Source organism: Egretta garzetta, unplaced genomic scaffold (assembly GCF_000687185.1).
Source record: "Egretta garzetta isolate BGI_Z169 unplaced genomic scaffold, ASM68718v1 scaffold256, whole genome shotgun sequence".
Lineage (NCBI taxonomy): Eukaryota > Metazoa > Chordata > Aves > Pelecaniformes > Ardeidae > Egretta > Egretta garzetta.
In genome coordinates this window covers 2,086,092-2,103,205 of record NW_009260073.1, presented here as the reverse complement: position 1 = coordinate 2,103,205, position 17,114 = coordinate 2,086,092, and the positions used below count along the sequence as shown (strand labels likewise).

At 39.9% G+C, this 17,114-nt stretch overlaps 1 protein-coding gene across 7 annotated transcripts in view; it reads right to left on the bottom strand.

Annotated features, from left to right (window-relative positions):
- The window catches only part of APBB2 (amyloid beta precursor protein binding family B member 2), a 107,348-nt gene that overhangs the window by 59,297 nt on the left and 30,937 nt on the right, over positions 1-17,114 (bottom strand). For 2 of the 7 annotated variants that reach the window (XM_009641253.1, XM_009641254.1), the window contains exons 3-6: positions 10,104-10,312; positions 4,972-5,034; positions 4,459-4,544; positions 4,278-4,338 (exon numbers count right to left, since the gene is read on the bottom strand). In XM_009641253.1, the coding sequence (XP_009639548.1) occupies positions 4,278-4,338; positions 4,459-4,544; positions 4,972-5,034; positions 10,104-10,312 (419 nt within the window). The remainder of the gene's footprint in view (positions 1-4,277; positions 4,339-4,458; positions 4,545-4,971; positions 5,035-10,103; positions 10,313-17,114) is intronic. The other 5 variants (XM_035896751.1, XM_035896752.1, XM_035896753.1 and 2 more) reach the window with 3 other exon arrangements.

Genomic DNA, 17,114 nt, shown 5'->3' with positions numbered 1-17,114 from the left:
TTAAAGATTTCTTCTAGTCCTCTACCCTGTAACAAGTCCTATTTCCTAGGTAATGAAAACCAAGGACTGTTTTTGAAAGAAAAAAATCCCATTCCAGAAACCAAGTAGCACCATTTTGGAAGAAAACTGTTGAAGATGCCTGATTTTTCTTTTAATCTTTTTTTTGGTAAGAAGAATTAAGATGGAATAAACTCCTCAGATTTAATTAATTGAGTCCATTAGTTGAAATTAATTAAACTGAGGCTTTTTGTAGTGTTTCATGTGCTCAAGAGAAGATTACATGCAGCATGAGGTGGACTGCAAAACTGCTGGAAAATGTTGAATACTCCCTGTTTGCACCCATAATTTTAGTAGCTACTCTGACTGGGAGGGAGAATTATGGACTTCAGTGTGAAAAGATGATCCTTTCTTGGAATTGCTAGACGTGGCAAAAACTCCTCCTCTCTAAGTCTTCACTTGCATCAGGAATCAGACTCATCTCCACCACCAAGAAGACACGCTGATTATTTACTTATGGTCCTGTGTCTAGCCAGGATATTTGCTTTTGGAAAAGCCCAGAAACAAGCAAATGTAGGAAGGATGTCTCCAAAATACACATACCGGCCTCCATAGCAAGAAAAGCAGCAGAGAGATGGATATTAACTTTTTGGGGCTCACATGGTGTTTTGTAAAATTATTTCCATAGTTCTATTTATAGGCCACTTTCATAACAGCCACAAGTGGTCTGACAAGTCAGCTTGTCAGAAACATCCCTCACATGACTCCAAAGAGCCTAACTGGTTAATCCCCAATGCCCAGGTAATCCAAGGTTCATCAACAACTCATTTCCTATGTCTCCAACTGTGTTTTCATTCACCTACAGATAAGTCATTATATTTAAATACCTGGTATCAGCATCTCCTACCTCTATGCCTCTTGGAAATAGTCTCCTTCTCTTCCTTTCTTTTGCAATCCTAAGCATTTACTGGTTTCTAAAGTAGAAAACAGACTTTTAGAGCAACTGCCCAGTACTTCCACAGGTATAAATACATTCTTCCCATTCGTAGACAGTGATGTATAGCTGAAACTACTCTAAAATGGCAAGGCTGGAAAGTGAAGCTCTGCTGAACAGGCTAATGTGCACAGGGAATTCAAAAATTCATGCTTAACACAGAAAGACTAAATTAAGCCTTCGCAGAAATCCACATTTAAAAGCAGAGAATAAAGGCAAGCCCAAATGTCAGGCCAAACAGGCCAATTTTGAAAAGACTTTGGAGAAACTGAGTCACATGAACTTTCTATTTTTCATCCCATCCCACTAGGGACAGAGAGAGGTTTCCCCAGGAGGTTCGGTTTCTTCACACAACTGCAAGGAAAAAATTAGCATCTTTCTATACTTTTACACATGGCCACCATATTTTACAACAATGTAAAAAGAGACAGCCCAGAGGAATTTACAGTCCAGGACTGGTAAAAGCATCTTTTTACCTCCCTTGAAACTCAATTAGAAAGGCGCAGCTTGCTCTATAAATTAACCAGGAAGGTTATGATCTGTCTCCTGGGAAGTACCAATTCAAAACTCATTTCCAGTTGTGCATGTTTCACATGCAGAATTAGGATCCTTGTCAAGTGCAATGAGCCATCTCTTCTGGAAATTCCTACTGAAATAAATTACTGAAATCAAGAAGCTGGATGTAATCATTCTCCCCTTTCTCCCACTTTCCCTTCTGTTTTATGGCCTTGTGCAGACAACCTGTACCTAGATGCCAAGGATATGAAGCTCTGAACTGCATCTTAAGCACATGATGTATAGAGAAACATTTGTTGTTTACTGACAATTTTGAATGCTTAACTGTGCTGCTGCATAAATCACTTTTCTTATAAGAATTACATGAATGATATGACAGACTTTTCCCCAAACTAACGTTTTTGTAGTGCTACAATCTTTGCAGAAGCTGAGACTCTGGGGGAAGACAACTACTTCAGCTTTCCACAAGGTGGTGTGGTTCCCTTTGCTGAAAGCATTAGTGCCACTGAGGAAACTAAATTTTTTTATTTAATTTATTTTATTTAATTTTTTTTCAATTGTACTGGCCACTGTCATGAATAGATTTAAATAGGTTTAAGATCTTTAAAATATCTCTAACAAGGTTCATTTTAACAAATTCTTCCAATATAGAGTTTAATGAGTTAAAAAAAATAATCTTTCTCTTATGCTGAAATGAAGAAAAAGTATCTGTGCTTGCTACCATACAAAAGCAAGCTTCAGTCATATATAGTTAAGGCATGTCATGTGGCAGAGGAAAGCCTAAGGGGCTAAAAAATCTGATTTTCCAAGTCTCGGCTTATCAGTTTCAAATTCTATCAGAATTCTTTCAGTCTCGCAATATTTTGCAAATAAAATGGGCTAGCAAGGAATCCACCTACCACACCCCTTTCCCATCCATGGGAGAATTAAAGATCCCAGAGCATTTTCCACAGGTGAAAATTTTCCCTGCTGTTTCCAGACCACTTCCCATGCCTATGGGTACGGTCGTTCAGCAGCTGCTTTGTCCTGTCCTCGGGGCAGAGGCCGATGCACTGAACAGCTCTGCCCAGAGCCTCTCCCGCTGCAAAGCAACATCAGCACCGCTGAGCTTCAGCCACAGCACCACACACGCGGTCACTACCAGTGACCCCTGCACAACATCAGGCAGTGACAGACAGCAGGTAAGGTGCTTGGATTCAAGTGATTTAAAAAAACCCCAACAAACAAAACCCCCAAAACCACAACACCCAAACACGTATAGTTTTTCCTCTATTTCTCGTCTCGCTCCTCTCAGTCACTTCAGCGAACACTTCAGTGCTCAGTTTTGATCTCCCGTTTAAGCATCATCAGCATAGTTTTGCCTAAACAGGAGAAACAAAACCAGCTGTTATAGACAAAAGAGGACAAGCTTTTGGGATTGACCCATTTCCCTGACACTGGATGGGTATCAGTTCCACAAATTTGGAAGTTTAAAGAGCAAGCCAGAGAGGGAAGGAAGATGATGACACACGAGTTATTCGCCCACACAAATACTGCCATCGTTCTCCATGCAGGAAGGGCTCCTAATTCTACCCAGGGCAAATCACCTAGGAAAGTCAAACATATCAAAATGCCATCTCCCTGTAATTCTTCCCACGCCATAAGGCTTATCTTGAAAGGAACAGCTTTCTGCTTCTGAGGACTGCTACCTAATGCTCATCACTCCTCCAACTCCATTTACTGTTACTCCCTTCTGTGCTCAGAATTTAGTGCTTGTCATTGTAACGAGCACAGCTGAAACCCTTGCTTTTTAACTGCCAGCCTGCCAAGCCAAACACATTCATTCACATCTGATTTAAACATCACAAGCCAAATAATCAAGATGACAAAGAAGTTTAAGTACCCTGATCAGTCCATTTTCTCTCCTAAAATGTATCATTAATGCTATTGTAATTATTAACACTGTTACATCCTGTCTTCCTACATGTAAGTAGCTTCTGATCCTGTCAGTTGCTGCAGGTGTATGGCACAGCCAAAACACTTATTTCAATTACTTGGATTTCTAATTATAGAGATTCACATACATCCTTAATAATGGAAGCAAGCACAAGGCAACACCATCAACAAGACAAACCTGGATATATGTATACAAGCATTCAAAACCTTCTGCTGCTTCTTTCTCCTCAAAAACCTTAGGTTACAACAGTAAAGGCTCCAATTTAATTATGGTGCTTGTTCACATAATGGTCTCATTTTTCTCTATAAATTTCATCCTCAAATTAGGTTGCATTCTCTGTTTGAAAATACAAAGTTTCTTGTTCTAAAAAGTAATTTCCTTGTTACTAGCTGCAAGTTCAAGCAGCCACATAAACAAGGAAGAGTACTTAAAAAAGGGACAAGCTCGAGAATAAAGAGCAAATTCTGTCACCAAATGCCCCAGGAAGCTATCCAGCCATGACAAACAACAGAACCCTCTCTCACTCAGGACAGAAAACTCACTTAGTTGTGCAAGGGGTCAGTTATTACAGTTGGACAGTAGAATCCTGAGCTGTAACACTCAGTTTCTTGGCTTATGTGATTTTAAAAGAAGTCACACTTTCCTGACCAAACTGAATGAAACTTTAAATCTGCAAAGTCCTTTGATGGAACTAGTCTCACATGGTCAATCCACATTGTGCCAAAAGGAGAAGCACAGTTAATTTCAAAACCTAGGAGACATTCTGCACCTTGCAAGTTATATTTACAATTGCAATTTTTTAATTGGTATCCCATTGTGGATTGTCTTACAGACCTTGGCTTCTGGATCACTGTTGATGCTACAAGAATCATCATCATCAGATTGTGGACCATTCCTGTTACAGGGGGAAAAAAAAAAAAAAAAGACAAAAATAAATCTGAAAATCATATCAAAATTACAGGCACAGCACAAAATGGAGCTGGTCATTCCATGGTGACTTCTGAAGTCATTGTACCTGAGCTTCAAAGAGGCATAGCGTAATGTTGCTCCTTCAAACTCTTTCAGACTTGGGTCTGGGTTCACAGTGGCTGCATGCAGGTCCTAGAGATAAAGGCAGTGCTATTAGTATAGTATTAAGTGCTATTAATATAGTATTAAGTACACCACCGTGTTATTTCTTATTTCAAAGGGAAATTAAATCCTCCCTGCAAAGAAGCGATAGTATTTCTGGCTGAAGTTGAAAAGAGGCATGCATATATTCTCAAGCTGCATTTCATTCAGTGCAGGCATCTTACTTGTTACATCATGGCAGTTGCCCTGCTAGTTTAGGCTGAATCCAACCCAAGTGGAAAGATCAGAAAAGGCAGCATGTTTGTGAGCTAGACATCCCTAGCAGTACCCCCATTCACTTTGGCCTAGCTTATGAATGACATTCATGGAAAAATAAAAGGGGAAAAAAAACAGCCACTGCCATGCAAAAAACAAGGGTAACAGTATTAAAGGTTCTAAAATCTGACAATATACTTGCCTTCCAAATGTCACTATTAATCTTTCCCCCATTCAGTACAGCAAAATCACTCCATGGCTGTTTCTAGACACATAATTATTCACACAGAAAGAAGCACATTGATTAAAAAAAAAAAAGAAAGAAAAAGAAAAAAAACACAAGACACTGTTGTTAGCATTGATATTTACAGGATGGGTTAGGGAACAGATCACCTCAAACTTCAACTAATTACTCCACTATACCATGGCATTTGGAGGAAAGGGGAGAGAAGACAAGCCTCTAACAGTTACTTACCAAAACAAATGATTGAAACAAGGAAAGTTAATATAAATTAGGAACAGACAATGAAATTACTCTTTAACTATGATCTTAAAAGCAAGCAAAATGAATCTGAATATGAATGTTGGCCACAGCTGCTACAGCCTTTGATAAAAAACAATTAAGGGGAAACATTAGAATTTCCATTTGATTGGCACCTTTGTTAAAAACCCTAACACTACTGGAATTAGAAATACTGAAACACAATGATATATACAAGGATAAGATACATACAAGGTAAAATCAAATGTTTACAGAGGAAAAACACAAGAAAAGGACAGTGAAGGGAAGGAGGATTAGTAAGGAGTGCAGAGAGATTTCTTGCTGAAAAAGTAAAGTCTAGCAACTTTTTTAAAAACAGAACAACCCAAAAAATACCCCAAACCAACCACCCATGCTCTCATTTTCCATTCACATTTCTCAACATTTTCAAGAGGCATTCACTGGTACAGTCAAGCAAGTAGCAGTGCATTTACCACTGCAGCAACCTAAGGTTCATCTTTCTCTAAAGCCTGGAAGGAGCAGCTGATGTTGGAGTTGCCCCTCTTCTCTTCCCCACAGGGACAGAAACCCCACAGTCCTGAACAAGAGCCAGGTGGGACAGAAGACCTGGCTGCTGAGAGACTCAGAGCCACCTTTTTGTGGCTTCATCAAATCCAGTATTCCTGTAATTAGCGACCACTTTTACGATGAGCTCTCCCAGGTTGTCCAGCTCAGCCCCAAGATGAAGCAGTACCTATTAATATGGCCCGATGCATTAATTTGCAGGGTGGACCTCTCACCTCAGAAGTGTTTTCAGTACAACCCCACTGGAAAAATTATTTGTGAAAAACAACTCCCAGGAGTAAGTCTTCCCTAACATGCCTTTGAATTAACTGAGTTGTTAGCTTTTCCTCCTAAGCCCCTCCTCATTAATTATTAGCTGCTAGTGGTTATGTTACCTACAGAAGAACTTCTAGAGGTGATCCAGGCCTGGGATGAGTCAGGCTATAAGACAACACAACTACCATCACCAAATTCTGCCATGATCTCCAAGAACCTCTTCGTGAAAATTAAACCCTATGTCTTTCTCTCTGCACAAAAAATGGGAAAGAGGCAGCAAAATCTCTAAAATTTGGAAGAGAATGTTACAAAAGACAAGGACTCACAAAGGAAGTCATTTGGCAACACACAGGAGAAAAGAGCCATCTAAAACTAAGTCAAATTTAATCATCTGTGCAAACCCAAAATATATTTTCATGCTTTTGAGGGGGAGGAAGGGAAGGAATGTTCCAGGTTATTCATATTTAGCATTTATTAGCATTTTTGTTAAATCTGCAGGATTTTCGCATAATGCTTAACCCATAATTGCTTTGGATTGAAATTTACTGATTATCTTGTGAAAGAAAAATTGCCTTGCTGCCTGTGCAAAAGCAAGACATTTTCATATTTTTTTCCTTTTTAAAACCCTTTCTGCCATTTGTATTCATTACAGCATCATTCCTCCCAACCCATATTTTTTTTGATTCTCTGTTCAACAACAGTAACAGCTTTTCTTTATGCTAAATATCCAGAATAAGCTACAACATAAAAATGGCTGACTTGATCTGTTCTTTGTTTATTGCCCTCAGCTGTGAGCCACATTCTACCAAATGAAGCAAAGCTTCTGTATATCACATCATTTAAGAGACAGGGACACAAAATAATTAAAAAAAAAAGGGGGCGGGGGAGAGAAGAAGGAAGATGACAAAGGGTAAAAAGGCATTACTCGGCGGGGGGGGGAAGGTGTTTCTAAATGTTTATTTGACAAACTCAAAAGCTGGTAGAGCCCAAATAAACTCATCTCAAGATTAGCACATGATGCTTCACAGACAAATGCGATAAAGATAAAAGTATTTTTTATGGACTCCCACAAGCCTATTGGGACAGATATGAAAGGCTACCCATGCCAGTCTTCAATCCTAGATTATACTCTCTCATCTGCCTAAAACCTATATATTCCCCAACCTTTTTGGAAGCAAGCAATAAAAATTCTAGCACATGGGAATGAGCAAAACCAGCCCTCCCAGACCAGATTATCTTGGAGGACAGGCTTCAGCAATGAGGGAACTAGCAGTGCATAGCTCACACGTGGTCCAACTTGGAGCTGGAAGCTGTCCACCACAAATGTTGCTGCCAATGGTAGCGCTGGGATAAAAGGTGTTTGGGAGCCCCTATACCAGATCAAATTCTTCATATTTTGTGAAGTGTAAGATTGACCATATCACAGACATCCAGGGGAATCCCTCACGGGGAGCGAGAGGGGGAGTACCTGGGGTAGGCTACAGTGCAGTGAACAGGGACTGAAACCAATACCACCTGCAAGTGATCTGAAGATGATTAGCTGCTGGCAAGTACTGATTGCAGAGAGACAAAACCCGAAGATTCATGATAGCTGACACTGTTAAATCTAGATTATAAATTATTTCATTACCTACCCCTATCTCTTAACCCCACCCCATGACTTATTTCCCTCTTACTGCTCTGTAGCAGAAAGAACCAGCTCAGTTCCAGCAGTTCTCCTCCAGTTCCCTCTTAATAAAGCTCAACATCTGTGGTTCCAAGAAATGCAAGACTTTTTCTAACAGTTCTCATTGTAACTCCAGCTACGCCCCTTCTTTGTAGCAGTTTCAGAATTAGGCAGTGCACAAAGTCCTGAGCCCAGTTCACGCTCTCATTTAGAACTCCATTACTGTAAGTCTGCTGGTGTTTTCTTGCAATGCTATCCTCATAAACACCAAGTAAAAAAAAAAAAAAATCAGTACTGTTTAAATAATGGTAAGATGCTTATCAATGAATGCAGAAACCTTCCATAGACAAATGCTTTCGTCTATACCTACAATTCAAATAACCATACAATATCATACTAACACAAATTTTGCTTATTTTCGGTATCATCTTTTACACTACTCTATATGGTCTTGATGCTGCCACAGAACTGTATATGAATAAATCTTTTCTGGATCAAATTCCTTGCTGAATTAGAATTGCCATATCAAAACCTAGATGAGCCTACTACGTACTCACATACATGGCATTTTAGAATGACTCCTCAAATGTCTTATCTAATACACCTACACTGTATTAAATTCTATGTTGTTACAATTCATACATTTCATTCTCCATGATGCTGCTGAGAATTAATGATCATTATTTATAATCACAAACTATTCTTCATTTAAAGCAAACAAAATTGTGAAATGTTAAAGGTACATCTGCCACATTACCAGCAGGGTCTGAAATTTTCATTGTAAAGACATTTTAAACAGAGGCAAAAAACATTTGAAATTAATATAAGCATTTTCCCTCTTACCAACGATACAGATTTCCGGGGTTTTGTGAAAGACATTTACAACTTACTAATTAAAGACCTGTTCTCCATATTTTAGAGTAAAAAAAATACTTAATGGTGAAGTTATATCACTCACGTGTACATTACAAGAATTTATACTGGAAGCAAGTGCAGCACATTATATTCAGCATTTCTGGACTATTTTTTTCTTGTTTTCTAGCTGAATGATAACAGTTGCTGTTCTTTCTCTATGAACCCTCTCAGAAATAATTTCCAGTGTGCTTGGCGCACAGTACATTCCACAGGAGCTTGACTGATGTAAACCATAAGTGAAATGTTGTGGACAAGTTTGCAAACCTTATGAGTAGCATTTATGAACATGTGGGAGCAATCTTCATAAAATAATGAACAGGAATGTACTTGTTTAAGCCTATACAGGATAAAAGTTTCAGGGTCAAGATGGTAATAGATACTTGAATGTCCTTAACTCCTCTTAACTTTCATTTAAGCTATTTTGGTGCATATATCAACAAAATAAAGAACAGAAAAAATGTCGTATCTAAATACATTCTAAAAAAAAAACCAAAACAAAAAACCAAAAAAACCAACAAAACCAAACCCTAAGGATTGCCTGATCAAAAACTCAAAGCTAGTACAAAGACTTCACTTTATTTCATAAAACTATGGACTTTCTTCTGAAAAAGAATTCATTTCAAAACAATTTGATTTTATGTTAGTATTTCATTCCATAGAAGTCCTCCCAGCATACCAAACCAAAGTGACTGCATTTTTTGAAGCATGCTCTTCTTTCTGACAATTTATTTTGTTTTTCTACTTATATGACATCAATCAACCCCCTGGATTGTGCCTCAAAGGATTATTTTAAAAGGCGGTATCGCATATTGATCTTTCAGCATATGTTGAAGAGTGCACTTCTTCTGGTTCTAGTTAAAAGACTGACTGCAACAGAGTGATCCACTTGTGCAGGTATTTTCTATTGGCAGGATGTTAAGAGACTTACACTGGAGAATACTTGATGTTTATTCAATAGCAACTACCCTGTAAAGGAACTAGTGTCTCAAATGGTGACTCACATGTCTTTGTGTGATATTCCCACCAAGTGAACCAAAAAGAAAGAAGATGCAAAGAGTCCAGCCAAAAGACTGCTATAACGTACAAAAAATTTATGTATCCTGTATCAATATAATGCAGCAACACTTCAGCACATGCTACAGAACTGCAGTAGTTTAACATTAATCAGGCACTAGCTGTCTAATTTATTTGAGATATGTCTGATTTCATGCTACACATCCAAAGTTTAGGATGTTTCATGAGGCATGGCCATTAGAAAATGCACATAGAAAACAGATACTTACGATGTATCATCAACAAACAGCTACACTTTGGATATTATCAGGCCTCATAATCTAAAGTTTAGTTTAGTTAACAGTTAAACCTGCAAGTTCAGAAAATTATTTAAATTTTCTTTACAGTATGTAGCCCACAAGAAGACACAGTGTGTTACCTCAGTTTCTGGAGTAGGAGACGGAGTAATGGAACCAAGTGATCCTTTCCGTGAGCCCTGCAGATCCGTTGGGATGGACACGGGACGTTGCCATTGAGTTGTTCCTGTTGGTATGTGCCAGTAGTAGATCCCAGCAATATCATTGATTTTTTTCCATCCAGGTGGTAAGTCTGGGTCTGTCTGAAATGACTGATCACTCCATATATCTGCTGGGAACAGGGGTGGGGAAGAAAATTAACGAATGTTACTAAGGCATGAACAGTTCTTCCACGGGTCTACAAGTGGTGCACAGCTGGTACTGCTGTTGTACAGTTCCTGTGTAAATGAACACCAGAAAAACATACCAAATTATTAAGGCTCAAAGTAAAGTGACAAAGCCTCATTTGACTGGCCTACGAGAGGAAAAAAATACGCTACCTACCAAAGTTCTAATATAGCAGCTAATACCATCAGTTAAACTCACTCTTCTAATGAGGTTTAGCTTCAAGTACATTAAAACACAGCATATAAAGAAAAATCTGGAATTGTTGTGTACTCTATCCTCTTCATCACAGCACCTTCGTTCTCAATGCACGGTAGCAGAGCATATATTTCTGCTAATCAAAGTAATCTTATCAAAACAGAGACACCCCCACACCAATCAAAAAATCCGCATTGGGTTTACTTACAACATCTAAAAGACTACTTGTTCAAAACATGAACATGAACATGTAACATGCTCTAGGAGAGCCTGCTTTAGCAGGGGGGTTGGACTAGATGATCTCCCGAGGTCCCTTCCAACCCTTGCGATTCTGTGATTCTGTGAAAACGATGAGAACAAAAGAACTGAGCAATCATTTTACACACACCCCGACTGTCACAAACAAACATACTGTTTCCAGTTGGTTTTATAATGGGGTAGGAAAAAAATAATCAAAAACTCATCCACAGTGCCAACACAGAGATGAAATACTGGCTTTACCGACAAACGTCCTACTAACTTAATGCACCAGCAATTTGCATCATAACGAGACATTCCCAGATTTACCTGGGATTACAGATGCATATAACAGATGCCACTGGTGAAGAGCATGCAGCGTTTTTTAGAAAGGCAGGGGCATCACCTGTGTGCAAACCAGCTGTACCCCAGCAGGGACAGTTACCTTCTGCCGGGTACGTGCTTTCCAGAGGCTGGGAAAGAGCCAGTGCTCTTCTAAACTTCTCAGCTAAACTGCTTTGGCGGTGTCACTATGGTATGTGCCATTTAAACAGCTGCTACAGTCTACTCCAAGGACCGTCAAGCTGCAAGGGAGAAACATGTAACCTCCTGCACTGATGTTTCTACCCGCACTTGAGCAGACATGATGAAGGCTGACATCAGCACCATGAATTCAGCTAGTGAGGAAAAAAGCCTCAAGAATAAAGGAGGAACCACACCAATAAGCTGTGGCTCATCTGGTCGGGCAATGTTTCCAGCCTTCAAAGAGAGTCTTCAAAACACCTTCAGTGGACAACAGATGAATAACCTGGTTTTGTTTTGCTGCTCTTAATCTGTTTTTTGATTTAAGTTTCTTGTTAGTCTATCCTCAAACCTCTTACTAGGTGTTTTATCACAGTTGCTTGTTTCTGAATGTCTCTCATTTCTGCTACCTACATTTATGGACAGACACACATGCACACACAAGTGGCAAGATAACCTGAAATAATTCTACGCTCCATGGCACAAACCAGACTATTTCTTCCCCAGAGCCACTCAGAGTTCTTAAGTTACTGATTTACCACTTGAGCAGCATTGTCCTGGTTTCAGCTGGGATAGAGTTAATTTTCTTCAAGCATTTCTCAGTTTCTCATGCTCTACTGACTGAGAAGGCTGGAGATGCACAAGAAGCTGGGAGGGGGCAGAGCCAGGCAGCTGACCCAAACTCGCCGAAGGGATATTCCAGACCATATGACATCATGCTCAGTATATAAACCAGGAAAAAGCTGATCAGGGGGCCACTGCTCAGGGACAGGCTAGGCATCAGTCAGTGGGTGGTGAACAACTGCATTGTGCATGACTTGTTTTGTATATTCTTTTATCATTATTATTATTTTCCCTTTCTTTTCTGTCCTATTAAACTGTCTTTATCCCAACCCATGAATCTTACTCCCATACTCACACGATATTCTCTCCCCCATCCTACTGCGGGGAGTGAGCGAGCATCTGTACAGTGCTCGGCTGCCTGCCAGGTTAAACCACAAGAGATACAGCACAAGAAAGATAAAAGTAAGAGTCAACATACAAAACCTGACAGGACAGGTGAATGTGCTTGTGGCATCAGAGACCTACTACAGGACATCAATGGCTTTTCTTTATTTGAATAAGGAATTACGAGTAGTAAAATAATTCTCCTGTGAATTTGAAAGAAACTGTTCAACGGTGTGACACTGAGTCAAAGCATCTAAAGGTTGCATGGGTCACTGTAAGAATGGTCCCTTATCAGAGAAGTATTTGGAGCCCAGAACAAAATGAAGGCACCACACTGATACACTTATCCTGTTACATTCAATGGCCTTTTCAATCTCAATCTTATTGTAAAAGTGACAGCCATAAGACAGGGGAGAAAAGAAGCAGGTGTCTGCACATCAGTCCAATTCTCCTGACATGGCATCAAAAAACTTGCATGAAACAAACCCAAGAGGAAATAGAACTGAACACGTTGGAATTCTTCAGCTGAAATCAAGAACTCCTCTTATATCTGCAAGACTTTGGAGGTAAAAACACTGCATGGAAATGGTCCCTTTTGCTCTGTGGATGACTACGCCCTACTTGCTTCCTCAGTGGCAGGGGATTTACAGTGTTCAGGAACTTTACTCCAAATCCCTCCCAGTCATTCCCAGGAGGTGAAGTTTGACCTGGCATCTCCTGGCCTTTTCCATGTTCTTCTTCACTTCTTCACTGGTGAAAGGTTAATGAATCAGGACCACATGGTTGCTCATAAAGCTTCTGGTTTTGAAAGTACCATTGCTCTGATAATACAGAAAGCGTGGCTTACTACAGGAATTCAGAGCACAATTCACAAAAAGAATGTATCCTTTTGTACTGTGGTTGGTTTACCTACCATGTATTACAGCAAACCATGATCTCCTGAAAGCCTATACTGTAAGACATTTCTTATATAAAATGCATAAAACAACATAAGAAAAACAATAGAATAAGAGAACTAGAATAAAAGAGAGCCACTGTAGCTAAGCTGTATGAGACAGCAGACCCTGAGTTTAAGAAACTTGGATTCATATTATCTATATAACTTGTCTTTCTACATCAGGAAAGTCAAATTATTATCAGTGGAAAAACTATTTTGAGATGTAACCAATTCGAAACTCTGCATAGAAATGGGGCACGTAGATTCACACAGCACTGCAGACCTTTAAAAGCTGACTTTTTTTCTGGAGAAAGACCTTACTGAGCAGGATGGCTCCACCGCCCACATACACTACAGAGGTGAAGTCCAAAGTCAGCGCTCACCACCGAAGACTGGGCAGTCAGATTGCAGCTGATTGTTCACCTCACTTTCTTATCTCGAGGTGTATGAGAGCTGTCACTAGCAAAGCAGGCTGACTCTCATCCTAGATCTGCCCACACTGGCACAGACACATCGACAAGTCCTCATCGGCAAGCTGCGACCTGGAAATCTGCCCAAGATAAGTGTGAGCTGTCACCACCCAACTTCTGAAGCTACCAGCTTAAAGGTCAACATAGTTAGAAGTTCACAGCTGGTCTTCTGCAGGCAGATTCATATAAAAGGACAGGTCGCAGAGAGAGGACTGTTATTTTTCAGTTGGAGTTTTGCCTCACTGAAGACCAAAGCCTAAAGTTTTGTCTGTACGGGGAAGATCCCCAAACTGGCTATTCATGGGGATGTTATTATGGAAGAACTGTGGGAAAATTCTAGTGAAAAAACATTACAGAAAAAGAGACGTGGTGGAGGATTTTGAGGACTAAAATGGAAGATCACTTAAAACCATGAAAGATGTGATTTAAGATAAGAAGCTAATTTCATTTGAGGAGAACTGAAAAACATAGAGTGGACTTCACTGGGCTTTCCTGCCTCCATCACCTTCCTGCACCAGGACCTGCCAAGTGCCTCAGGAAACCAGATCCTTCCCCTCTACCTAAAGCTTGCTTAGAATTGGCACCATAGTCCCTTCTTATGAGGTCCAATACGACAGGGCACAGGGCTGCTCTCCGAAAACCTTTGGCACTGGTCTCTGCAGGACTCAGGGAGGGGAATCTGCTTGCTGAATCCCACCACACAGTCTCCCCTTCATCTCTTCAGAGACTCAGCAACGCAGCGACAATAGGAACATTATTAAAAGAATGGGAAAATTATGAAAAAAATGAAATAATGACAAGTGAGAACCCAAGGGGATGGGGTGCCTGCAATGTCTTACCATTCCCTTTTGAAACCAAACAGCGAATTTATGTCAGTCATTTATCTTTAAAAATTAAAATAAGGAGAAGCAACTAACTCACAAAAAGCCAGTAAGGCTTTAGAAAAGTACCAAAGATAGATGATTTTTTTTTTAAAGGTATAGATAGTTGTTTCCATTTTCAATAAATATACAAAGGAGTAAAACAGTCTGAAGAGATTCCCACTTGCTGAAATTGTCTGTTGAAGTTTCACTCAAAAATAAATACTTGTGTCTGAATTTTTGTCTGAATGGCTGAAACATGGAGCCTATAATAAAAAAAAACCTGAATACAGCCTTCATACCAGTATCACTATAACTGAGGAGAGCAGCTAAAACTCAAAAAAACCTGGAAAAATAAAGTCTGTTACACAAAATGAAACTATTAATTCACTCTTTTGAAACAACTAGCAACAGGGATGTACCTCTACAAAACCATGAACAGCTATACTTAACTGATAATTCTGGCTAGGAGAGCTTTGTGAACACATTTTGTATTCTAAAGAAGACTGAATAAAGCCAACAGAATGTAATAGATTGCTGTTTGTAAATCCCTTCTCCAAATGTCAGCCTCTGCCAGCTACCTGATATAAAGCAGTGAAGAATTCCACGCTGTAGCTATCGTTCAGATACTGAGTTTGGCATAATAGTTAGAAATTTTAGTAATTACATTTTTATTTCAAGTTCAAGTTATTTTACTATCTGAGGCTGATCTAGGAAAACAGTGTTATGTTGAAAAGAGATGGCAATAAAAAATATAAATAATTCACTGAAGAGCACATGTAATTGGCGACCAAGCTCTCTAGCAAAACTAGTATTTTTATCACTTATTTTATTGCTGTTTTAGGGGAAAGGATAGTAATCAAATTGCTGCCATTATGAATCGCTGTTTAGCCCTCATTCAATTAAATAGAAATTAAAACTACAGCATTTATCTAGATCTTTCAGGGCAGACAAACTTGCGCAGTAAATTGAGACCATTTATTTTTCCATCATTTTGCAATCCCTCAAACTGTTCCCTCGTAACAGGCATCCCCGTGTGAGGCAAAGTCAACACTCACCAGCGCAGGTCGTATCAGTGGCATCACAAGAGGTGCAAACAGTACGCCCTGTATCTAAACGCAACGCAGATTTCCAGCTGCCATTCCTGACTATGTCGGCAGTGTTCTCTGTTGGTGTAATTTGTGGATATTTCATAATTAGAGAGACTAACTGCCATGAAGCTGAAGCAGCTTTTAACTAGTTCAGGCTTTCTTCTGCAGGCGCAGTTAGAAATCCCTTTTGCTGAAGATCAAAGGCAATCATTTCAAAACAAAGACAGACGGAAAGAAAATGGCAGAAGCTCTGGAGGCACTTTCTGGAAGAGCAGGATTTTTTGATATATTTTAATTAAGGAGTAAGTTGTATTAATGTTTTGAGACAATAATTACTCATTTTTCTAAGAAAGAACTACACCAAAGTAAAGTATTAAGTTAGGGCTGACCTGGTACTATAACAAAGGTGGAATGGATGAATATTAGCAAGACGCTTGATTTCTTGTGGACCAGACTGTTATCTAGTAAAGCACTATCTCCATCATCCTTAGCAAAGTCTGTATTTATCAGCATTAAACAAGCCAAATACTCCACCCACCACTGACATAAGCTGGTCTATCACCAGTCCAGTATTAAAATCTGATTGTGTGACGCTGTGCTTGTGCTAAACTAAATAAATCAAGATATTTTCTTGATAAAGACTAGAAATATACCGTACCATTTCAACAACAAATCTCAACATTCCTGTCTGGAAGGAACATAATCTAGGTCCTTCCCTTTCTGTAGGTAAGGCAGTGGAAGATGACTAGCGTATTTGTTATGTTACTTAGGACTGGAAGAAAAAGATCACCTTATGTGACAGAAAGAAAAGCTAGATACTTCAGGAATAGACACCTCAAGTCAAAATGCACCAGCAAGGAAATTGTATGGGAACAAAAAAAAAAAAAAAAATTTAAAATCATAGAATCATAGAATGTTTTGGGTTGGAAGGGACCCCTAGAGGTCATCTAGTCCAACCCCCCTGCAGTGAGCAGGGACACCGCTAACTAGATCAGGCTGCTCATAGCCCCATCCAACCTGGCCTTGAATGTTTCCAGGGATGGGGCCTCCACTACCTCCCTGGGCAACCTGTTCCAGTGTTCCACCACACTCACTGGAAAGAATTCCTTCCTTAGATCCAGTCTAAACCTACCCTCTTTCAGTTTAAAACCATTACCCCTTGTCGTGTCACTGCTGGCCCTACTAAAAAGATTTTCCCCATCTTTCCTATAGGCCCCCTTTAGGTACTGAAAGGCCACAATCAGGTCTCCCCGCAGCCTTCTCTTCTCCAGGCTGAAGCAGCCCAACTCCCTCAGCCTGTCCTCCTAAGAGAGGTGCTCCAGCCCCCGGATCATTTTTGTGGCCCTCCTCTGGACCCGCTCCAACACCTCCATGTCCTTCTTGTGCTGAGGGCTCCAGAGCTGGATCCAGTACTCCAGGTGAGGCCTCACCAGAGCAGAGTAGAGGGGCAGAATCACCTCCCTCGACCTGCTGGCCATGCTTCTCC